This window comes from Phoxinus phoxinus (genome assembly GCF_949152265.1).
Source record: "Phoxinus phoxinus genome assembly, chromosome: 5".
NCBI lineage: Eukaryota > Metazoa > Chordata > Actinopteri > Cypriniformes > Leuciscidae > Phoxinus > Phoxinus phoxinus.
In genome coordinates, this window is record NC_136880.1 from 35,807,900 (window position 1) to 35,832,760 (window position 24,861).

The 24,861-nt window shown below is 37.6% G+C and overlaps 2 protein-coding genes across 3 annotated transcripts; both read right to left on the bottom strand.

The window, feature by feature from the left end:
- Positions 1-721: 721 nt before the first annotated feature.
- LOC306997976 (dual specificity protein phosphatase 14) lies at positions 722-3,075 on the bottom strand. The gene is made up of 2 exons (XM_079611644.1): positions 2,783-3,075; positions 722-1,439 (listed from the first exon to the last, which is right to left on the bottom strand). Exon 2 carries the CDS (start codon positions 1,429-1,431, stop codon positions 922-924), a length of 510 nt encoding a protein of 169 aa, XP_079467770.1. The 5' UTR covers positions 1,432-1,439; positions 2,783-3,075; the 3' UTR covers positions 722-921.
- A 530-nt stretch (positions 3,076-3,605) lies between these two features.
- kif5ba (kinesin family member 5B, a) lies at positions 3,606-23,840 on the bottom strand. Of its 2 annotated transcripts, none has more exons than XM_079611626.1 (26): positions 23,503-23,840; positions 17,933-18,020; positions 17,768-17,841; positions 15,693-15,797; positions 15,528-15,576; positions 15,310-15,365; positions 15,118-15,205; positions 14,818-14,942; positions 14,632-14,736; positions 11,793-11,938; positions 11,455-11,603; positions 10,973-11,181; positions 9,584-9,652; positions 9,283-9,489; positions 9,036-9,179; positions 7,938-8,126; positions 7,672-7,789; positions 7,512-7,567; positions 7,322-7,431; positions 7,024-7,125; positions 6,717-6,777; positions 6,538-6,609; positions 6,237-6,341; positions 5,823-6,039; positions 5,574-5,709; positions 3,606-5,162 (listed from the first exon to the last, which is right to left on the bottom strand). In XM_079611626.1, the coding sequence occupies exons 1-26, from the start codon at positions 23,626-23,628 to the stop codon at positions 5,159-5,161; spliced, it is 2,910 nt and encodes a 969-aa protein (XP_079467752.1). In that variant the 5' UTR covers positions 23,629-23,840; the 3' UTR covers positions 3,606-5,158. The 2 variants fall into 2 exon arrangements, with proteins under 2 accessions (XP_079467752.1, XP_079467753.1); XM_079611627.1 differs by having other exon boundaries at positions 3,611-5,162; positions 7,938-8,123.
- Between the last annotated feature and the right edge of the window lie 1,021 nt (positions 23,841-24,861).

Below are 24,861 nucleotides of genomic sequence, written 5' to 3' on the forward strand. Positions count from 1 at the left end.
CTGGCTTTTCAGGGACGCGTTTTGAAGCAACGTGAACGGGATTGTTACATTTTACCTTTATTATCGACGTCTTTTAGATTCGAAAACCGCATGACGTAACATGAACTCGACATGAACCATGTCTGAGTTTGCCCCGCCCATCATATTTCGCCCCGTACACTGTAGAATCATTACCAGAATTCGCCAACATGGTCTACGATCAACTTAGCTCACGATGCTTAAGTTTAGAGAAACACAGCCCTGGGCAGCGTTCACAATATAATTAATTATGTGTCATTCTAAAAATATACACGTTATGTTGAGGTAGGCCTATAGCCTACAGGTCTTTTTGAAGTGAAATTTTAAATTATGTACATAAACTTAAACGTTAGAATATCTTTATTATTGTTAATTAATATTTCAAGAAGAACATTGGACTGAAACAATTAGTTACTTGATGATCCATATATAGGCCTACATAATTTTCTTTCCTGTTAAAATGTAAACATCAAATGTTAAAACAGGCTCCTTTATCGTAGTATTGAATTATATTTATATATAATTAAAACTACAGAGCATTGATAATAACTCTTATTTTGACATATTATGAGATATAAATTGACAACTGACATTTATATGTTGTTAAACTGTTATAAAATCCCAAATGTGAGCATATTCTCACTATAATACTATTGCCATAAAAGACTGATGTATCTATGGTACAAAACATAAAACACATATGCAAAATTGTTTTAGATTTTATTTTATATTTTGTCTAAAAGTTCAATAAACTCTCTTGGTAATACCATGAAACACCATGTTCAAACATGTTATTAAAAATACATGATCTTTTGATTCGTATAAACATGATCAAGATTTTTAAAGAGTTTTAAAACACAGGCACACCATATAAATAAATCCAGTTCAAAACGTCCTCCTGAATTATAGATTAAGGCAGTATGACGAGTCCTGTGTGAGCTGGATGGCCTCAGGTAGGACGCCCTGCGAGGTGGCCACCATCCTGATGCTGTTGCAGTGGGTCAGTTTCCTCTCATACTGAAGCAGTTTCCTCCAGAACCCTGCGTTTGGGCGGATGAAGGGCCGCGCAGCCACAACCCGCTGATGAGCCTGAAGCAGTGTGACTCCCTCAAACCTCATGAGATACGCCATGATGAGAGACGGAGACCTGCTTCTACCGGCCGAGCAGAAAACCAGCGAGCTTCCAGTGTGGTTCTGCTGGATCCGCTCAGCCACGCTGTCGAAGTGCTGGTCCAGAGGGGCGTGAGGACGGTCCTCCACCGGCACACAAATGCATTTCACCCCCTCATACTCGGGACAGGGATATTCAGCGCAAACGTTCACCAGCAAAGTGACGCCTCTGTGGTCCAGCGCTGACTGATTCAGGGCCTGCACTCCACTCAGGTACAGAGTGGGAGTGATCTGAGAGATCATCACTGTGACTGTAAGGGATAAATAATGCATAAAAAGGTAAATATTATAATATTGACTATTATATTTGCATGTCGCTTATGAAATATTATACACTGTATATACATATAATATTTCTAAAACTAATCTGAAATACATATAAGAATATTTCTCATACAAACCATTGTGATTATTCAAACGCTCCAGCAATGATATGATTTACAATATTTCTACCAAGCTCTTCCTACAAAATACACTTTTTTCAACAACAAGATTTTAGGTTAAATTCATTAGAAATGAGTCAATATTAAAATTCTGATTATGATAAACTAATAATAATTTTTATGATAAATAGCAGATAAATCCTACAATTTTTTGTTTAATTAGATAAAAAATAAAACACTAACTAAAATCAACTTATAAATGCTACTAAATGTAAGTAACTTTAGGCAACGCAATATATAAAATATATATCAATTTTGAGATTTACATATAACAGAATACATAAACTTGCGAGAAAAGGTAATCTAAATTTAATAATAGGTGAAATGCACAATTAAAATAAAAAATAAAAATGTATAGGCCTATAGGTGTATGTGTAGACTGTATATAAGTGTGTAGACTGTAGATGCTGTAACTGGTCACCATTTAAGTGTTTTTTTTTTTACAAATGATAGTAACTTTTTTTTGTAATAATATAAAAAGAAAAGTAAATTTTTCATCCAATATTCCATATCTCTAAATAAATATGAGCTCATACAAATGCATGCGATATAAAGAATGTGAAAAGTGAAGCTTTAAAAGTTTCAAATGTCCCAGGACCCCAGGGGGCCAGGAGGGGTGCTAGAAGATACATGGAAATTAAAAGATAAAGTAAAGATTTTGTAAAATAAATAAATAGTATATATATATATATATATATATATTTTTTTATTATTATTATTTTTTTTTTTTTTTTTACGTCTGTCAAAGTTAACATGCACATTCAAGACATTAACAACATATCATTGTTGTTAACATATCATATCATATATCATATGATATCAACATATATCATAATCATATCAACATATAATATCATAATCATTTTGTTTACATTCACATATAAATAGGTTTTTATAAAATAACTGTCTTTATATTTTAGGAAGGTCCCTCACAATGGGATCATCATATTTGGAGCTCCTTAGCATTAAAAGATAGGAAAAACCTTGAAGTATATAATATAGCATGGCGCATTGAAGGACACTAACGTTACTGTCAGTACAGCAAAATCACAATAACTATCCAGCAGACTGCTACTGTAGCGAGCAACAAATAGCCTGCATTTATTGATGCATAAGTGACAGCAGATCATTTTATCCATGGAAAAAATTACCTCAGAGCTTCGAGGACTGTGATGATAGCACTTCCACTCAGTCTTTCTATCGGCTTTGGTGTTTCTGTTAGGGACTAACACAAGCAGCTTTACTCTGCTGCAGAATTATAAATAGAACAGAAGCACAGGCACGCAACAATATCAATCAAACCAAAAACAAGTTTTGTAGCCTTACGACGCCCTGGTATTGCTACCATATAAATATTTCCCATAGAATACTGCTGCTTAGTGCTTACATAACGATCTTCGCCATTCTTTGCCACGGTAGTGCAGCAGGAGCCCCCAGTGGACACAAGGTAGTAAAACATGTGTTCAACTTAAAGGGATAGTTCATCCAAAAATTAAAACTCAGGAGACACAATTTACTCACCCAGTCTCTCCAGATATAAGTGATTTTGTCTCAAAACTATATTTTTACTGTCATGATCCGAAAAGGAAATAGAGCAACATACTCTTTTTTATATTATCCTTTTTCCCCTACTATTTTAAACTTTTGGGATAGCCCAAACTGGGTTCACACAAGAATCTCAATCAAAAAGATTTGGTCAATTTCACTTAAAAAGTGACAATGAAACGGTCTATGCAACACAAAAGTCAATTCAAGTTTTTACTGAGCACTCAAATGTGAATAAGATTTAAGATTTGTTTAATTTTATAGCATGGTGCTTTTATATGGAGAGAAAGGATAAACTGCTTAATAAAAAGGAAATCTGACTGACTGGCAAGAACCAAGATTTTCATTGTCATTTACATATGTGATACATTTTTCATAGGCTAAACTACACATCAAATCACAGGTAACAAAAAAAAAAAAGGAGAAAGGATCTTCATGTTTCAGAATATTGATTTAATCACACATACGTCATGCAGTCCATCCAGAAAAAAAAGTATCATCAGTAATTTCATCTCCTCTCAGTCTTTCCCTTCAACCAGAATCTTCCAATAACACCTTGTACTGTTGGAATGATCCAGTGCCTTTGTCCATTGGTGGAACTCTGTCAATCAGTCATGGAGTTACTATTACACAGTAATAAAAAAATTAGCTATTTATTTGAAGTTTTCATTAAATGTGTGGCATTCCCCATGAACATCAATTAATTATCCTTCATGCACTGAAAAGGGAAGAATTTAGGGCTAATAACACAACTGCGCTCTTAATGGTCCTTGTGACGTCGCTTAAAGGTATAAAACACCCAGAAAGCAATAATGACACTGAAGGTTGTCATGTCCTGTAATTCGCAATTCATAAGCTTTCTTTCAACAATATCAGGAGTGTACAGTCTAAATAAAATCATTTAAGGCTAGCTTCAATAATAATCCACATTCCTTGAACCTCCTCATAAAGAGAGTTCAAAAATAAGCATTTCTGCAATGTCCTCTTGGAGATACAAGTTAAGGTTTGAAACACAAGCCAGCCCATACCATCATTCTGCTAAACTGATTGGTTGATCAGTAGCAGTGGCTGAGCAAGCAAGCAATGATGTCACGTGAGGACTTCTACAGATGTTCACTGACCACAACATACAAATCCAAAACATTTAAATACATATGCATTGAAGATACAGGAAGAATCTTAAATATAGACAATAACTTTTCAAATAAGAATTTTGATATGCAAGTGATATGTGCGAAAAGCAGGACAGGACAACCTTCATTTGTTTTTGTTAAAAAAACAACAAAAGCATTTGCCTTTGCAACCGCATTTTTAAATGAGACACTTACAGCATTAGCCTGCTGTGTAAGGCCTGGTTACTCATGCCTACAATCCTCTCCACCTTCCCCTTTACAACCATTAGTTACTACAGAAAGTAAAAACCATGGGGTTTCAGATCTGCACCTGTTCAGACAGTACTTTCACACAGGAATATCTGAGTTTGTAGTGATACAGGCGATCTGCTGATGAGCACGCTTGCATATTCTCTATTCAGGTATGTTTCTATTCAAGCTTGCTGCAGTCTAGACGCTGACCCGTATGAAGTGAAGCCAGGAGCGAGGTCTTTTGCACAGTTATCAGGCAGTAGTTTTAGAGGTTACAGGTGTGCAGAGAGCAGCTGAGGACTGCAGATGTTTGGACTGATTACAGCTGATAGCACAGGCTTCTGGGCCGTGGTCAATTGTTCACTTTGTTTACGTTTATTTCTTGATTTCCTTGTTATATCATGTTTGGTGCACGTGTGAGTGCAATATTCATAAAATAATTTGCTTTGGAGGGGAAAAAACAAAACAGATGGGGAGTGGAACTGTACAGCCATGAATATTTCGATTGGGACGTCCTCCCATGTGCACCAGCAGGAGGGATTATGTTAATGGAATGACATTTCCATGAAGACTTCTTGCATTCTCGCAGCTTCGGTAGTGAGGGAAAAAAACTCGTCTTCAGCTAAAAAAAAAACAAGAAAAGAAGACAGTGAGAAAGCTGGATCCAATAAAGTTGTGCTAAACAAACCAAGGGATTTTTATACTCAATAAACCCTCTCTGCCCACGAGGCTGTTCACACTGTACTTTCATTTATTGTTTAAATGTTAAACACTGTAATTTTTATGTTTTAAATATTTTAGACCTGACAGGCCACAACCATTATCTGGAGTATTCTCTAGGTGGAATAAAATAAATAATCTATTGTTACATTTATTAATTGTAATTATTGTTAGACATTATTATTGTTATGTTAATTCATTTATATGTTCCAAAAACCTGCCTGTTACACTACAGGTGGGTCAGAAAAGCTTCAAATAAAATGACAGCAAATGTGCCCCTACAAACAAAAGCCCCAGATTCTCTCTTACGAACCTCTTCTCTTGTTTAGCGCCTCCTCCTCTGATGGGCATAGGTTGGCTGTTCTGGTAGAGGACGCCACCGCCTCCACGCAGCACATTGGGGTGTGTAGGAGAAGCTACAGGTTGCTGTCCAGGCCTGATGGGTTTAGCTACAACCAGAGAATAGAGGCAAATCATGAGAGAAAAGATCACGGTCACTAAAATGAACCAAATTACAGACACCAGACGTTAATGTTATTATCAAGGTGAATTGTGCAGTCACCTATCTGTGCGGAGTGTCCTCTGCGGGCCATGTTTTTGGCTCTCACGGCCTCTTTGATGCGGTCCACCTCCAGCTGGTAGCGTTTGCGGTCGCGGGCTGCGTTCTCTTTGGCCTCTTTGAGAGCCGACTCCAGAGCCTTCACACGCTCCGCTGTTGCCCGCAGACGCTTCTCCAGTTTAGGAAGCTCACAGCGCAGGTCAGCATTATCACGCACCAGCTAAAGAATAAAGACAGATAGCATTCTTAAATAACCTGATTTATTATTTTTCTTCATGATTTAGTTAACTATGCATGTTGTTTTGTCAGCATAATTGACTATAAAAGGTAAATATTTCAGTAAGAGTTTATACATTTTGATTTTGAACTGGTAAAAACATTTGCTTATATGTGTGAATCATTCTGGTTTGGATTTACCTGTTTGTGAACCTTGGTGAGTTGTTCTAGATTGTTCTCCAGGAAAGAGATCTTCTGCTTCTGAGCAGCACTGCCACCAGTTTCATCAGAGTCCATCTCTGCACTCTACACACACACACACACACACACAGAAAAAACAAAAACCTTTCAAGTAAACAACCACCAAGTCGACTGCTTAGTAGGATACCCAATATATGGATTTACATTAACCTAAATGGCAGACTTAAGTTTACTTTCAAAACAATAACAGACACAGTAGACATGAAAATGAAAGGATGATATAAGACAGATCCACTCCCACCTTTTTAACACGAGTAGCCAGATCCTGAACAAACAATTTCCTGAGGTTGTGCAAAGTCTGCAGCTCCTTGGCCTTAAATAGATCGAAAATGGCAATATTTAAATGTACAAGCTACATTATGTGAATACAACTGTCATCTGTTGTCTCTCTCTAGTGCTGAAATGAGGAATTGTACTCACCACAGTCTCCTCCAAGCCTTTTAGATCCTGTTTGGCCTGTTCCCTGCGGTCCTGCATCAAACTGTAATGCACACACAAAACCATTAAAAACAGCACATCACTAAAGACAAGCAACCCATGCACAACTCTAATTTATTATACATTTCATATAATACACAATGCAGGAGTATTAATGCTTTGTACAATATTCCGGCACAACTCTTCAGATGTACAACAGAAACAAGGGAGATTTCGCTCATAAACAAGGTTTTATCAGCTCAACCTCTACAATGAGGAAGATGAACAGAACTGACTGTGCTTTACATACGTGAGCTCATGTAGTTTGCGGCTCTTCTCCTGGTCATTGGATTTGAGTTTCTCATGTTCCACCCTCAAACGCTCCTGCTCCAGCATGATCTTCTGATTCAGACTATAGAGAAAGAGAGAGAGAGAATTTATTAGCTACTGCTGTATTATTATTACTGCTTTAAGTCAACTATTAACTTTGATGTGAAGCTATAGTTTAGTTATGACTGTCATACATCTTAAAATCAGTCAGTATATTAACATGCACTTTAACAGTTGAATTTCCGACTGCTTTATTTTGACTGAAATGTGTATCGTACTCTTGAAGATCCGTGATAAGTTTCTCTTTGGTTTCCAGCTCGTCTCTCAGGCTGCTGATCTGTTTCTGATGGGCCTCCCTGTGACTCTGAATCTGCTTCTCAACAGCATCCTAAACACACAAACACTCACAATCAAATAAACATCCAAACTGAACAAGCTCATTTGTATGCATGTATACACATTTCTTACCTTCACCTCATTGGCACTCTGAATCTCACTCTCCTTCTCCATTGCATGAACTTTCTCTGTGGCCACAAACACACAAAAACATTAGAAGCACAGTAAATTACAGCCTGTTTTGAAAAAGTACATGTAGATGCATAATCTTTATCTATATGAGTCCGTGTACCCTGTGCGTTGATTTTGACCAGCTCCTCATTAAGGGAGTCCACGTCCTCTTCCAACTGTCTCTTCTTATGCTCTACGTTCTGCAGATACTCACTCAGAGATTTAATTTTTGCCTCATGCTGCAAAACAAACATATATTTGTTCATATAAAGTACTTGTTACTTTAATCATAACTTTATTGTTTAGTAGATTATAGTGCAAAGGTTTGCCATGTAAGAAATAAGTGTTTTAGGAGGCAGTATCCAGCAGAGGAGTGTGAAACCGTACCTGAGAGATGCGTAAATGGCATGCCGCAAGCTCCTTCTCAGATTCATCCACCTTCTTGTTGCTCTCAGACTGTGTGTTTTCCAACTGCTTGCAACGTTTGACCATCGATTTGACTTCGGACTTCATCTTACTGATGTAGAGTCTGGCTACAGTAAACTCTTCGTCTATAAGACCACTGCCTTCATGCTGCTGTAAAGACATTACAGAGAGATTACTCAATACTGTATAAAGTCAAGTTTAGCCCAAAAAACAACTACCGGTAATTATAGTTATTAAAGCTACTAAAAGTGCTAAATAATAAGCTATGAAAAGGTGGTGTATAAGTCGTTGTTAAAATCTATAAAGATAGCATAATATTTTAATAGACACTTTATAAATACAGATACTTGGTTATAACAACAGTATAAACACTGTGGTGCTATTAAAGTGCCCCATTCTGCTTTTTCAGATATTACCTTTTATGTGGTGTGTTATATAGCTGTTTGTGAATGTAAAAGTCTGCAAAGTTTCAGAGATCAAAGTGCACAATAAATTAAGTTATTGTCTCCCCAATTTGCATAATGCCAGCCTATGGTCTTCATTGGATGCCCGTGAACAACATCAAATTTGACCTGCCCTCAAACTCTAGTTGTAGCTGAGGCCTGGAAAAGTTTGGTTCATGTTTTCGACATCTCAAGACGCTGCTTTCTGTGCTGTGAAAGTAAAAAGCACTTTGCATGCACTGCCAAAGGATGAGGACTTGGGCTCAGATTGATACGGTAAAAAGCAGAAATTAATTGATGGTAATAAACGTTTCGTTTCCGTAGACCAAATCACAACAGACTGGGCCATCTGACCAATAAGAGCAGAGTAGTCTCGCAGACAGGAGGGGTTTAGAGAGACGGTATCCTTTATCGGACCGTTTCCTTTATAGGGGCACTTTATATATTTTCTGTGTAAGCATCAAAAACACAGCAACATTGGTTCAAACATTGGGGGCCGGTCTATCTGGCCAATAGTAAATGGGGGAGTGTTTAAAATTTTGTTAGGCGATTCTACTTTGGTAGAACTTACACACTTCACCTTAAAAAAAAAAAAAAAAAAAAACCTGTCATTCACCTTGATGTCCTTGTTGCCCACAGCAATGCCAATCTCAGTCAAATCTTTGAGCAGTGACGACATCATCTCAGTTACCCTCTTCCTCTGGTGATTCGCCATTTCCTTCAGTTTCTGCAGTTCTGAGTCTATAGATGCCAGGGTGCTCTGAGACAGAGAGCGTTTTAAAGTCAAGTTTAGTGTCATTCTTCTCACAGCAGGCTGACCGTAAGCAAATAACTGATATATTATTAGCCCTTCAGGCACTTACAGATTTTTGACCAAGTTCTTCACTGAGTGCTTCAAACTCCTTGGTTTTGTCCTCCACCTCCTGACTCTTCTGATCATAGTTGACGGCAAGCTCCTCCAGGGCCTGCAGCACCTCCTTCACCTCCTCTTTAGACGCATCGTTCTCCATCTGCAGACGATTCAGCTCCGCCTGCAGGTTATCATGGTCTCGCCGCGACGAGGCCAGCAGCTGCAACACACACACATTAACATATGCAAGCATGAATATACAGTGTTTACCTACTAATATTCATTTACATATGTGCACATGAGAGCTCACTAACCTCCTCTTGGTCCAACATCTGCTGCTTAAGCTTCTCGACCAACTGAGACTGCTGATTAATCTCTTCATCCTTGGAGAGAGATGAGATAGTACACAGAAAAAAAAACAAGCTCTCATTCAAGTTGAATATGTTTGTGATAAAAAAAGAAAAACATCATCTTTATGAAAACTGACCATGGTTTAACTATATTAACTCTGTATAGTGCTTGTGGTCCTTTTAAGGAAATTTAGTAGATTCAGGGTGCTTTAACACTAGGTTCGATTGCCTGATCCGAACCGGAGTTCGATCGCTACCCCATCCCCTGCTAGACTGTGTTCCCATAATATTTGGGTCCAAACCGCACGTGTTTAGCCTCGTTCAGACGGTCAGTGGAATCCGGTCATATTTATAAAGTGCGAGAAAAAAATAAAAAATCCGTTTTGAGATACATTTATAGTTGGTTTGAAATCGTTTCTGCCACATCCTCAGAAGACACTGTAGTCCAGCAAAGCCGCTACATATTGACATGTTGTAAATAAGACAAAATGTCTCCATTGCAAGCCCCTCCAAATTCCTGCTGTTGTTGTGTTTGGCATATGCCTACCAATGCAACGTCATTGCCATAGAAACCAATGCAGATATTCCTGGAAAACGAAAAAGAGCCATGGACGGAACACACAAATCGGATATGAACAGTTGGGATACTCAGTGTGGACAGACAGTCAATCATTTAGATCAGATTCCAATTGGATACACATATAACCGAATTTGGACTGACATAGCCTTTGTGTCATCAATGCCGCAGCTGTTTACCACTGTTTCTTGGCAACGACAACGCAGAAGAAGGCAGCAAAATAGATGGCGCTGCTCGCATCGCTTTTATATTTTGGTTTTTGAACCTCTGATTTTGTTTCAAAAGTGTCAGCACATAATGGCACTTGTGTTTATCTGCCGCGAATGTACTGCAAACGTTCTAAAGAACACGGTAGAATCCATTTCTACTGAAGGCGAGCAGAGAGAAATACATTCTCTCTGCTTGCAGTGCGCTTGTCAGGAAAGTGAGTGAGAACTGAAAATATACAAAAACACAAGATTTATCAAATCATACGCCATCAATAGTAATTCACTTCTGCAATTTAGTTCGATAGCGTTCATATCAGCAGCGAACCGCACTAGAGTTCACATGAACTGTACACCCCAGACCACCCTTTAATGCGGACTCGGGCTCAGTTCACGTGTGCGCAACCCAAGTTTGGAAAACAGCGTTCACATCATCCAAGCAAACTGAAATCTGATGTCAAATCGCATTTGGTTGCACACATAAAGTGCAAGTGTGAAAGCACCCAGAATCATTAGATAGATGACAGAAATCTGCTTAATTTTTATGTTACATGGCATGCATGTCTGCACCTTGTCGTCAAGTTGCTCGTACAGTTTGGTGAGGTCAACCTCACATTTATCCTTCTCAGAATCGGTGAGTCGGGCCCCGAGCATTCCTGGCACAGGCGGCATGCTTGGTGTGGATGCAAATTTATCATTATTAATTGTGTTATCCAGCGCCAACACTTCAGCATTAGCCTTCTCCTTATCGTACTGCTCTTCTGCAGGTACTGTTTCACCTGGAGGACACACAGAGAGAACCTTGAGGTACTGCAGAGGTGCCCTTTCAAAAGTTTAAACCTAAATATAATATTTCAGGACAGTTAAAAAAAATGTTTTAAATAAAAGGGATGTACAATGAATGCAAAATAGAGGCATTTCACAAGTGGTTTTAGACTGGGTGTCAATGCATAATAAACAAGTGTTAAAAAAGTTTTGAATGCAATTACATAACTGTTTCACAAATGTAACATAAAAATAAACAAATATAAAAAATAAAATGGCCATCTGACCGTTTCTCCAGCGGTTAAGTTCATTCTCCAGCCACGTGATGGTGTTTCGCAGGCTCTTGTTTCGTTCTTTCTCCCTCTCATATTTCTTCTTCCATTGCTCTGCTGTCAGCTCCACATTCAAACTCACTGTGTTCTTAATGGTCTTGGCTCTGCAAACACACAAACACAATCACAGCTGTACAGCTCTGGTGTTTTTCTCCTCACACGGTTGTTTGCGTAAATAAATAGAGCTGTAATTATTCTTGCATAAATGACACCAATGACAGTGACACCTTTATTATGAAAGGAGAGAAAAGACTAAGTGATAAAGTTGGACAAATATTAATGCATCTTCTCACCTCTGTCCAAACATAAGAGTGGATTTTGTCTCCGCCTCATTGTACGAGGAAGGAGAACAGCAGATGACAATGGTGGTCCTGCAGTTCCCACCCAGAGAATCCTGCAAGATCCTTGTCATTTTACTATCTCTGTAAGGAACGTACGCCTGAGAAAGAAACAAAGAGAGATTCCGGATAGAATTAGATCAACAGACATTAATAAAACAGATTTAAATGTGTGATTAAGTTTCAGGACTAAAACAGTCTTTGCTCAAAGGCATTCCCAGAAGACAATTAGCAAAATTGAGACTCGAGACTCCATTCTCTGGACTCGTGACTCGACTTGGACTCGCGGACTGATGACTCGTACTTGGACTCGGACTCGAGCCGAGGATATATAAAATCGGGCTTGAGCATTCATCAAATGAATGACGTTGTTTCTGAATAAATAGGTTATAAAATTTTATATAAGATGTTACACTTTTCCTGTGTCGGGCTCCAAGACCGGCCGTGATCTATTTTTTCCCTCACAGACAGTGCTACCGCTCGCTCTCCTTGCTTGACAACACATTCACTGACTTCACTCACTTTACGCTGCATTCACGTGCATTATTCATTTAACAGTAGATAAGTTCCTCTACATCTCATCATCAATTTCGATTTTGCCACGCTTTGCAGCAGCTGAGCTGACCACTAAGGAGTGAATGTACACTGACGTGACATAACTGCCAAATTCAAACTGTGCTTTCGTGCTATGGCTGGCGCTGAGCCAAAGACGGACGCGCTCAGCGCTTAAAGGAGAACTCCGGTCAATTTTAACATTGAGCTAATTTTTTTGTAATTTTTTTTTGTAAATGTGCACAGCCAATGTGAGTGATTCCTTCAGAGTGAACACGGTGAATCTGACTGCAGTAGAGATATGAGATATAAATAAAAGTGATGATAATTCAGCGAGCGCACATAGCCATATTTACTTCCTGTTTTCGGTCGATTGCCGAGTTCCCACTGTTCCTTAGTTACCTATGATCACGCGCGTGAACTCGATAACTCGACTCTGAAAGAAAATTTACAAAAAAATTAGCTCAATGTTAAAATTGACCGGAGTTCTCTTGTAATCCCGCTTATCATACCATAACACAATTATGTTTATTTTAGATTTCTGATATTTAAATACATACAATTTATAGCAAAACAATACATTTATAGTTTGTAAAATACACAATAGTGTCTTTGGAAGCAGCAATAAACAATCCTTTCAAATATATTTGCCGACATATTTAATTCATTTAAGATATACACAATGTAAGTAAGTCAACCATAAAGTTTATTCTTCTCCCAGTTCACCGACCACTTACTTTCATTTATTTCGGGAGAAACGGATTAATTCAGGAAGAAACCAACCCTAGAAGAAGCTTGTTGTTAAATTACTTTACATCGTCAATCTTTTTTCTCTTGATTTTTCCTCACAGCCACACATACTCAGTTGGACACCGCAACATTGTTTAATCTCTTTGCAATGAAAATCTCTAAACTTATTTACATTTTTACAAAAGTATCTTTAAAATACAGTGTACTCGACTCGGACTCGAACACAGGACTCGAGACTCGACTCGGACTCGAACTCAGGTAATGGTGACTCGACTTGGACTCGACTCGGACTCTTCTTTGGTGACTCGGACTTGGACTCGAACACTGGGACTCGAGACTCGACTCGGACTCGACAACAACACTGGTTCAGACAACACGATATTAGCCCAAAATGTTTGACGTAGAGTGTCGTAATGATTTGCAAATGATGGGCATCAGGATGCAAGAATAGATCGTTTTATTTTGTATAGTATGTCAGAGTGCTGCTAATTGGAATTATGCAATGAAGGGAAGGTTCGTGGAGCAATGGCAACAATACTCCTGCCTTTCCTCGAGGGACTACCACAGCAGAGTGAAAAAAAGATAAATGCTGGCGAACGATAGTGGAGGTGCAACACGGTGAGTACTGGAATAGTACCTAGCAAAACAGCCAGTACAAAACACACCGCTTCGGTAGCCATTGTTTGTTTACACTCTTGTTTCTAGAAGTCAGTCGCTTGTTCTGACTTCGATGACATCACATCACGCACATCGTTAAAGACGGCAAGCAATGTGTGTATGATATGTTATAATAGCATAAACTGACAGTGACTATCATAACAGACAAGAAAATATTGTGTGGTCTGATCCCAGCTTCAATTTAGCTTCTCCAATATAGCAGACTAAAATAAGGCCTTGCAATACCAAGAATGAAGCACAGAAAAGAGTTTGCTCGCTCAACTAGTCCTGAGTATGAAAGCTTTAAACTGTCCAGCCTATGAAGAGAACACAAGGACTGCTGTGTACAGCTGTGCTGCCCATCATGTGAGTGAGGAACACTATGTTTCCAGTCTGGTCTGGTCTACTTCACACCAAATCTTCACTATCAGTATCATACTTTATTTATTTTTTTACTTGTTCTTTAATTCTGTATTGTATTTGATCAAATACATTAGTGATAACTTTAGATGCTTTTATCTAAAGCGACTTACAATAGCAGGGACAATTCCTACGGAGCAATGTGAGAACTTTACCACACCCCAAATAAAATGAATTACATTATTTTGTGTATTACCTCATATTTTAATTTAGCATTGTCCTTTCATTGGCTTTACGCAAGTAGCATTATTGGTCATGCTGATAAAGAACAGAAAACTGAATTGGACAAAGCTGAAGTGAAACTCTGAACTCATACAAGCTATCCTCACTGCTCTAGGAGCCAAACACTAGAAACAAAGAGTGTACAGAACTGATCTAAAGCCTGTGAGCATGTGTCCGTGAGTATGTGACTCACCGAGCCCTCGGCTAAGGCTGATATCACGTTGCCCAGGGATGACAGAGACTTGTTGATGTTTTTGGCTTCATCCAGTACTGCGCCTTCAGCTCCTGTTTTACTGACCTGTGAGAGAATGCAAGAGTTCAACACACTCTGCTCATGTTTTACTGAACTACAAGACTAAAGTTTAACACACACACCCACCTTCTCACTGCCTGCCAAGTCGACCAGGTAGAGTTTCCCACTGAGCTTTTGTTCTGTCTGAGTGTTCTCCTGCTTCACATTGATCTGGAAGATGCTGTGACTCCTGGAGCTGTGCTCATTCATGTCTAAGACACACACACATAGACATTATTTCAACTATAATCACACCTTACATTGTCTGTTTAAAAGCTAAAACTTTCAAGAGAAAAATGCAGATGTTATAGTTTCTGTTACAGTTCAGTGTCTGTTTATGGATGGATAATTTAATATATTCTTTGTTTTGTGTCTGTGTATTCATACTTGTCACAGCTACATGTCTGTTAGATTTGCCCTCATCAATAGTGTCCATAACTTCGTCTGGACTGCAAACAAATCGCTCAGTGCAACCCTAAAACCAGGAAGACAATTATAACAAAAAAGATTAGTGGCATTTACCTCTTTGCTATTGTTAAGATTTTAATGGGACACTGGTGCCAAGTTTCAGGAACTCACCTTGACATAAGGAACCCTGTTTTTGTCTTCATGTACAGATAAATTAGTCTTTGAAACTACAAGACAAAGAGAGAGAGAAAGAAAAATATTATGGCACAATGAAAGCAAGCAGCATTATAATTTTACCTTTGAATTTGAGATCATCTTAAAATAATTTCGAATTATGTTTAGATCAATTGGTTGGTAGATGTGAGGCTTAGAACCACTTCCACACTCACCATCCAATAGGTCCCGAATCTTATCCAGGTATATCTCAAAATATGACACCTGTCAAAGTTAAACCATACCATCAAGAGAACGGATCCAACTTGAAATGATGCAACAAGGTTCCAATTAATGAGAAGAAAGCGTAAATTAAAGACTGTGTTAAGGCAATAACTTACTTTAATGTGGAACTCCAGATTTTCATCCATAGAGTAAATGTAGTTAAAGATGTCTTGTACTATTCTGGGAATAATTCCCATTCCATCTGTGTCATGAAGATTTCCCTAGAGAACAACCACAATACATCAGTCATAAAAGTGGAATAAAACAAGCTATTCTTCACAACACTACTTGCCTAAAACAGCCTGTTTGCTCCACTATTTTTTCAGATATATACTGTTCGAAAGTTTGGGGTCAGCAAGATTTTCTTATGGTTTTGAAATAAGAATCTTTCACCAAGGCTGCATTTATTTGACCAAAAATAGTCAAAAACAGAACAATTGTGAAATATTATTGCCATTTAAAATATTGCCATCATCTGTTTTCTATTATTTATTTATTTTTTAATGGCAAAGTAGAATTTTCAGCATAATCAGTGTCACATGAACCTTCAGAAATCATTCTAATTTCTAAATGCTTTGATAACCAAAGTTTGAAGAACAGAATTTATTTTTAATAGAAAACTTTTGTAACATTACATATTACATACATAAGTATAAAAAAATTGTACTGACTTTTTTTTAACGGTATAGTATATACTGAACACCTTAAGGCGAGACACTACGGGTGAATAGGGTACAATTTTTAAATAATAGATATCACCATGAAACTTCCTCAGTTGATTACTTACACAAGTTCATAAAAAAAAATGTATTACAAGTTTTTGAAATTTGTATGTTTAATTATGCAAATTAGGCATTATCTCATTAAATATGCACACTTTTGCATATATTTTCGGTAGATAGATCTGAACATATGATAAAGCCAGGTGCAAAATTCTTTTTTCATTTTGTTTACACACAAGATGAAAAAAGATGTTCAGAGGGATTTCAGGATATATGCTTTCATTACCTAAAAAATCAAAATATACTGTCCATAGCCTTAAAAAATAGATTTTCGCCATATTTTTTGGATTAAAATGTCACATAAATCAGGCCAGGAATGATTTATTAACAAATCCCTCTGAACATATCTTCAGAATACTGCTAAGTGTATAACTGGAAAATTTGGTGTACATAGGTGCTACATAGGCTGAGATGTTTCTACTGGAGGATGACAAAAAACTCATTTTGAGAAAAAGGCATTTAAAGATTTGTAATGTAAAAAAATCATACTTTTTTTAGTGGAAACAACTATTTACAGACACAATATCTCATCAAATCATTAGCAACAACAATACAAACCACCTAAATCACATCAAAACTTGTAAACACAGCATTTATGGCCTTCAACTTAGCAGAAAAACAGTCAAAAACACACATCTAAATGTAACAGCGCGTCACGTGATGCATCTGAACGAATCAGGTTGTCAGAAATTAACATCAGCCAATGAGATTTCACTTTTACAGTTAAATGCCCATTGTACTTTCACGATTGGTTGCTGATTAAAAGGAAATGACCATATTTGGATCCGACAGCATTGAAAAGGAGAGAGAGCACTTTCCAGACGTGTGCGTGATTAAAGGAAGAAGACAGAGATCGCGGAGCAGCGCGTTGATTTAGAACGCCAACTTTTGTTGAATTCCGGAGAAATCTACAGACGCAAATAGACAAAGTGTAGTAAAATAAAGACCTAAATGTGTATTTTGGACTTTTTTTCACCACAAGTCTGAAAGAAGACAAATAGCCCAAAATCTCAAAATTGACCAGTGAAAAAAACCCCGATGGTTTTGCCTGCCGTGTCTCGCCTTAAACCTCAAACAGGTTGAAGGTTTTCACTTACACTGATTTTCACAGTAAAGCAGCTCTGACGCTTTTTGTATTGTATAAAGTGTCATAATATAAATAAACTGAACCCGATTATGAATGAAGTCACTTCACTGCATTACACTTCACTGCTATCACACAGCCCTAAACATAAAGGTGCATTTGGCCATGAACCTAAAAGATCATCTACGGATAAGATTTGGTAAAAAATTATCATATGCGAATATGTGAAAGTGATTTTGAACATAATTCTTGACTTTTCATTTAAAGTTCATTTAAATTCTTGACTTTTCACAGCAGCTGAGATATCTCAACATTTCTCGCTCACCTCCATTGTGTGCGTTTTGCCTGATGACGTCTGACCATAGGCGAAAATGGTTCCGTTATATCCACCAAGCACATCTGTGGGAACACATTCATGATTAAGCCTCATTGCATGTTCTGCCTTTGCTTTGATTCAGAGGTCTATCATCATGAGACATGTCGCTTTTACCTTTGACGATTTGTTGAGCGCAGGCCGTGTACACTTGCTCCTGAGACGTGTTGGACTGGAAAACTCTGTCAAACGCATACGGTTTACCCTGTAGAGAGGAGAAAAACAAATATAAAAACAAGTTTTCAGGAGTTTACCATCACAAAACATGGAACAGAATAAATTGTTACAGAATACAGAAATCAAATGCTTGAAATGATCAGCTGAAGAGCAGCGAAGGAATGGCCAAACATATGGCCAGTAAAAATATGTCTTTTCTCATCAAATACTGAATTGTACAATTAATTAAAAACTCCAGCATTAATGTAAATAACATACGTGGCAGTAACAAAGATCTCAAAGGAAAGTGGTACTATACCGGTGAGAAAACCATTCATTTAATTTGCTCCAAGTTCTGTGTCATAACGTACTGTAGCATAGGCTACTCGTTAACCTTTGTGTTTTGTGCTACTCCGTGCACTTACATTGTCTTGGTAGACAGTTTTGACAATTCTCAATGTAAATATGCATATATTGCGTCTGTCATGATTACATCAGCAGGCAGCAAAGACCACATGCCAACCAACAAATTCATGATCACAGCCAACAACTTAAAGCAAATCCTACTGCACCTTCTGAAGAACTGGCATGATGGGATTATTTTAAGCCTTTAAAAGGCAAGGTGATAACTATGGCTGAACAAAGAATATATTTATTATTTTAAGGATTGGGGGGAAATGGTTAAAAAAATGCATTCAACAACACAAGAGGGTGAACGCCCTTTATCAAAACGCAGATACCATCCAATTGTGGTGATGTATGGTAGCCTAATGGTTAAAGCTCTAGACTGCCAAAACAAAGACTGCAGATTCAGCTTCTGCTAAAGTGCAAAGTGACTAAGAAAGATTGCCAACTCTTTGGCTCCAAACTATAGGCTAAGCTCTTCCATGGAGTTTGGGCGGAGGGGAAGTCAATTAATACCTTAAAGGATTAGTTCACTTTTAAAAAAACTTTTGCTGATAATTTACTCACCCCGATGTCATCCAAGATGTCCATGTCTTTCTTTCTTCAGTCGAAAAGAAATTAAGGTTTTTGATGAAAACATTTCTCCATATAATGTACTTCACTGGCGACCAAACGGTTCAAGGTCCAAATGACAGTGTCAGTGCCGCTTCAAAGGGCTTTAAACGACACCAGACGATGAATAAGGGTCTTATCTAGCGAAACGCTCGGTCATTTAAAAAATAAATAAAAAAGTTTAAGTTTTATAAGCACAAACGCTCGCCTTGCTCTGTTCTGTGATGCGCGTTCGTGACGTCACGTAATACGCAATTACTTTGAAAAGGTCACACTTCTATGAAAAATAAAAAATTTCTATCCTGACGAAAATTTTCTTTTAGGCTTTTTAATATTACAACACCCAAGATACGCACACGCAATGGGCATTTTAAACAATAAACTGACACAAAGACATTTGAATATGTGTATATGGTCCTCCTTCCGCACATTTGTAAACACTGACTCGGTGAAGCGTGACCTTTTCAACGTAATTGCGTATTATGTGACGTCACGAACGCGCATCACAGAACAGAGCAAGGCGAGCATTTGTGCTTATAAAACTTTAACTTTTTATTTTATTTTTGAAATGACCGAACGTTTCGCTAGATAAGACCTTTATTCATCGTCTGGTATCGTTTAAAGCCCTTTGAAGCGGCACTGACACTGTCATTTGGACCTTGAACCGTTTGGTCGCCAGTGAAGTACATTATATGGAGAAATGTTTTCATCAAAAACCTTAATTTCTTTTCGACTGAAGAAAGAAAGACATGGACATCTTGGATGACATCGGGGTGAGTAAATTATCAGCAAAAGTTTTTTTAAAAGTGAACTAATCCTTTAATAACATAAGTAGACACTTAAGACCCCCAGGGACAAAAAGAGCAGGTCAGGACCAGTCCAGTACTGGGACAAACTACACGAACTACCAAACCCTTCCAGCCATCATACTGTACAGACAGCCACTATGACAACAATTTACATTCATTTTCTCACCTGTGACCTGATCTATAAAGTTTAATATTTGACTACTGTGCTACCTTGTTTTTATGCAGTCAGGGCAATGTCAAATCATAAGTGTCCCATATCTTAGTTGAGACAAGAAGTAGCCTACATTAATTGTTTAATCATCAGTTTATGGCAGATTCATTTAATCAATTTTTTTTTTTTAAGTTGATGAACATAATCAACGAAAACCTATCCACCCAAATCAAGATGTAATATGTTGTGCAAAAAATGTAAGACTACAAAATTCAATGTTGTTATCAATCATCATGGCAATGCATGACCAAAAGAGTCGTTTGAAATATCAGGGCGAATGACTGTCTTATGATGTCCAAAGTCTAGAGGGAATGACAGGGGAAATAAAGTTTAACAGCCTTTCATGAGCTGGTTCACAGTCTGTAAAATGCTTTGTCTGTAGCCACAAGTATTAAGCCAGTTAAAATGTGCAGATTTTAAATATCGAAGACCAGTGGAGGAAGACTAGTGACTGCCAGAAAAAGCATGTTCCTGAATTCCATGGTTTCCCAAAATAAGGGTTCATGGTTTTATAATATGGAGAATGTTTTCAAAACAATTACTCAAATGCATTAATAAGGGGGTGTTGACACTGTTTTCAATGCAGTGATGTTAGCCAATCATAACAGTGGATGTTTACTGACAACAAGCCTTAAAGGAGCCGCCCTTTAAAACAGATTATTTCAGACAGAGTTCAAAATAATAGGTTTTTCGCATTTGTTTTGTTTTTTTGCAAAAAACTTTAACATTATAAGTGAATCTCAAGGAACATAAAAAATAAAAATCCACGTCTTGACCCCATTAATCATTTAATTCTTGCTTTTGACACTATAATAATAATAATAATAACAACTAATAACACAATTAAACATTATTCAATATAATAAAAATTAATACATTCTATTATTATTATAATGATTGTATTTATGAAAAGTTACATAGTCGCAAATTTATTTTGGTAACCGATAACGAAGTAGAAAAGTGCCAATATGGGCCGGATACAGTGCTGATACAGAACTGAGGCCAATCTCCTGTGAGAAGAGAACATTTTCCAGAGTTCTAATTGAGGCACTTTCTTACCCAACTATTTTCTCATCTCTCTCTCTCTCACACACACACACACACACACACACGCACACACACGCACACACAGAGAGAGAGTCCCAGGGGCTGCACAGGGTGGAGCGCTCTCTATTTCCAAAGCATTATCTCACCTTCCTCTAGTGCTCACACACTCTTTTCACTTAAATGACAGTGGATAAGCCTGAAGGAGACTCCAATATCTGGGCTTTCTCTCACATTATCTTCATACACATAGAAGAGGAGTATTAAGAGAGTGAGGGCTGAACAAAAACAAACATATCCGTTTTAGAGCCGGACTTTCTGGAAAGTACACACATTGTAACCAAACAGGAATTCTTGATCTGCCACAGTATCATAAAAGATTTGTGAAATTGAACCAGATGTACAAGAAAAACTGCTCTATGAAATCATTATTATTTACATTGAAAAGGATGGTGGTCACTCATATTGAGACAGCTTGCCACATACCATGTTTGCCAGGGGAGGCTCCTCTGAGGAGCCATGGGAGGCAGTGCCTCATTCAAAAAATTGGATGAGAAAATAATCCATATTACACAAATAAAAGAACGCAATGAAATTTTACAAAATGTGACATAAAAAAAAGTGGATAAATAGGGTTTTTTTTTCTAACAGTGATACCAGCAGGCAAAGTCACAGAGGGACACCACGTCTTTTCCCCATAATGAATGGGGACATGAGAGGATTCAATTGCACCATGATTGGATATGATTGGCTCACGCGGTAAACCCCGCCTCTTGTTTTTGTGCCTGTTCCGCATTCGGGTATCAGTCTGAATAAACTAAATGAAGGCGTTATGGGAAGGGTAATTAAAAAGTAAGTAAACAGCTCAGCCACTTAGATATGACCGCTTTGTGTCACGTCAAAATCAAACTTGAAATGACCTGAAAACTTGATGACTGTGGGGTTTTTAGTGAGGTACATCTCCGTGTCTGTGACCAGTGTTTACCAAGCTTGAAGACTAATGAAAATAAGTTAACTCTTAAAAAGAACAGCTGAATAAAATGTATTGTTTAAATTGTTGCTGCCTTTATTATTTTGGAATAAATGTAAAATGCTTAAAACACTAACGTGATGAGATTTATAGCTACTTGGTTTTAATATACAGAACATTAATTACATTGTTATAATGTAAAAATACAAAATGTCATGCCATAATGGTTTAGTGAAATTAAGCTTCAGAGTTTATAACAGAATACATATAGGCTAGCCTGTCATGTTTGAACTGGGTTTAAAGATAATTAAAGCACAGTGACAATCGATCAATCAATTTCCCAGTCCCCACCCATAAATACAAATAGATCCCAGTGCAGCACTATGACTCATGTTTCTCACTGCACAACATACACCTATATCTAATGCACCAGGAACACCAACATCTCTACGGGTTCCTTTTAAAAGGGACGTCACATTCAGGTCTTTGGTTCAATAGAAACCCATAAAAGTTATATGCTAACAGAGCCTTTATTCTCATTTCACCCAATGAACAACCTTATGTCCAATTTCACCTGTAGTTTAGATACATATATGTAACTATATATGTGTGACTGCTGATGTTATAGAGCAGGGGTTTTCAAACAAATTCCGCAAAACTCCATGGGCCGCAATAGGGGGGCATGACACTGAGAAAATTAATTATTTTTTAACAAATTTTACCAAAAATGTTTTTGTAATATTTTGTAGAAAAAAAAGAAAACGTTTAATTTTTTTATATTTTGCTTTTTGATTAAATATAAAAAACATAACATTTCATTATTATTAAATAATTGTAACAAATTTCCCCACACATATTAATATTTATGAATGACAATTTATTAATATATAATGCCTTTAAGCATTTTTAAGATGGTAAATATATAGGAAATTGGATCCTATTTGGGGGTTCTTGATATCAAAACATTTGAAAACGTTTCTGATCGAAATCATCTCAGTAACGTTAACTTATTTACAAACGTCTACAAATATGTACAGTTTCCTGCTCATTCAACATAACGTTATATCTACACCTAACGATACATTTAGAGGCTTACAATTATAATCATAACCTACAATGCGCAACCAATCCGTATCATGAACCGAATAACGTTAACGTTACATAAATAAAATAAGTTTTTGCTTTTTCAAAAGTGTAAAACTGACAGTGTTTCCGCGTTGAATGTGCAGGTGTGGCTAACACGGTTAGCATGAATCGGATGAGGAAATTAACTAAATTAACACCTTTGTGTGAATTAAACCGTCGGTTTCGGGGGTCACCGGACCGGAGGCAGTGGCTGGTGTCGGTGTCAATTATTCAGATTAACAGATTGTGACAAATTCCGGTGGTACTGGGCTGCGGTCATTAGCATTAGCCGCTCGCGCGAAACCATAGGAAAGATAAACTATACAAAATATCCCTGTCCCAAAATAACACTCACCGCAATCACGATGCTGTCCTCTCCCTGAAATTTCGCTACGTATTTGTCCCCTCTTGTCACCTCCGAGCTGTTTAACGGCCTGAAACGGCACATGACTTTAATGGTGCACTCCGCCGGGTCCGCCATCTTCCCCCGGTTACCGAATCACGAGAGCACCGGCCAGAACACACGCACACAAACGGATACAGACACGGACAGAGGGGTGGGGACACACCGCCTAGCTCCGAAATTCCGGCCTGGGTTGTTGATTCCTGGCCCGTGTGTGACTTAGCGCCGCGTTGGAGGATCACCCGGCCTCCGGTTCGGTGACGTCACATAACGCCCGTCACACCAAGAGCAAACAGAAAACAATGATATCCTCCTGAGAACCAGGAAAAAAAGTTTTGTGAATTAAGTTTTTTTTTTCGGTCATTACATTGTTTGGAGTATATAAGAAACAAATGGAAATACATTTTTGAAGATTTCTTTCTTCCCCTGTGTTATGTCCTGTGCAGACCCATTTATTTAAAAAAAATTAAAAGACAAGAAAAGACAAGTAGCCTATAGACGGTTTCAACGTTTTTGTTTCATTCACCAATCAATTTTAGGTGTCAAGCTTCTTCTTTTTTATCCAAGCTTTGAATAAGGATGATTCTCAACTGTGTTATGAAAGATATAACAGAATCATTTGATACCATTTTACTTTATGCAGTAGCCTATGTGTATAATCATTCATGGCCATAAATGCCATTCCCATTCTATGCAATGCATCTATACACTGTATCTAATCTGCATATTAATGTGTTTTTGGAGCACCATAATGATAAAAGACGTGTAATAATTGGAATAATAATTGGGAATATTTCATAAGAATAATGATATAGGGTGTAATTTCTTTTCTTAATCTCTATTCACCTGTTGTGTCTCCAAAATGCCAGATATGCTGTCCTGGTGTCCTCTACAGTGGACATGTATGAAATCGATGCCCTGTTTCATAACAGAAGTCGTATTCTGATTTGAAACCCCATTACAATTTCCTGAGATGTTGATTTCTGACAAACAATTTGAAAATTAGTCAATTTAAATGATAATAACAAAATATGATAATATTTCCATAAGAGTGCTAAATTTTTAAAGACCAAGGAGAGGGAGTTGTCATGGTTACACCTCCAAACATTTGGTATCTCTGCAAAGCCCTGAATGTGCTCTTTACAGGACGTCCAGACTTAAAACTGTGATGCATGTTGTCAGAGAAATTCCACAGAGGCCAAATAGGTTTCAGGAGGATATTTTATTATATAGCCATATGTCCTGCATGCGAAACATTACATTCACAAATAAAAATCTGATAATTGTCTAATTATTAATCATTTACAATTC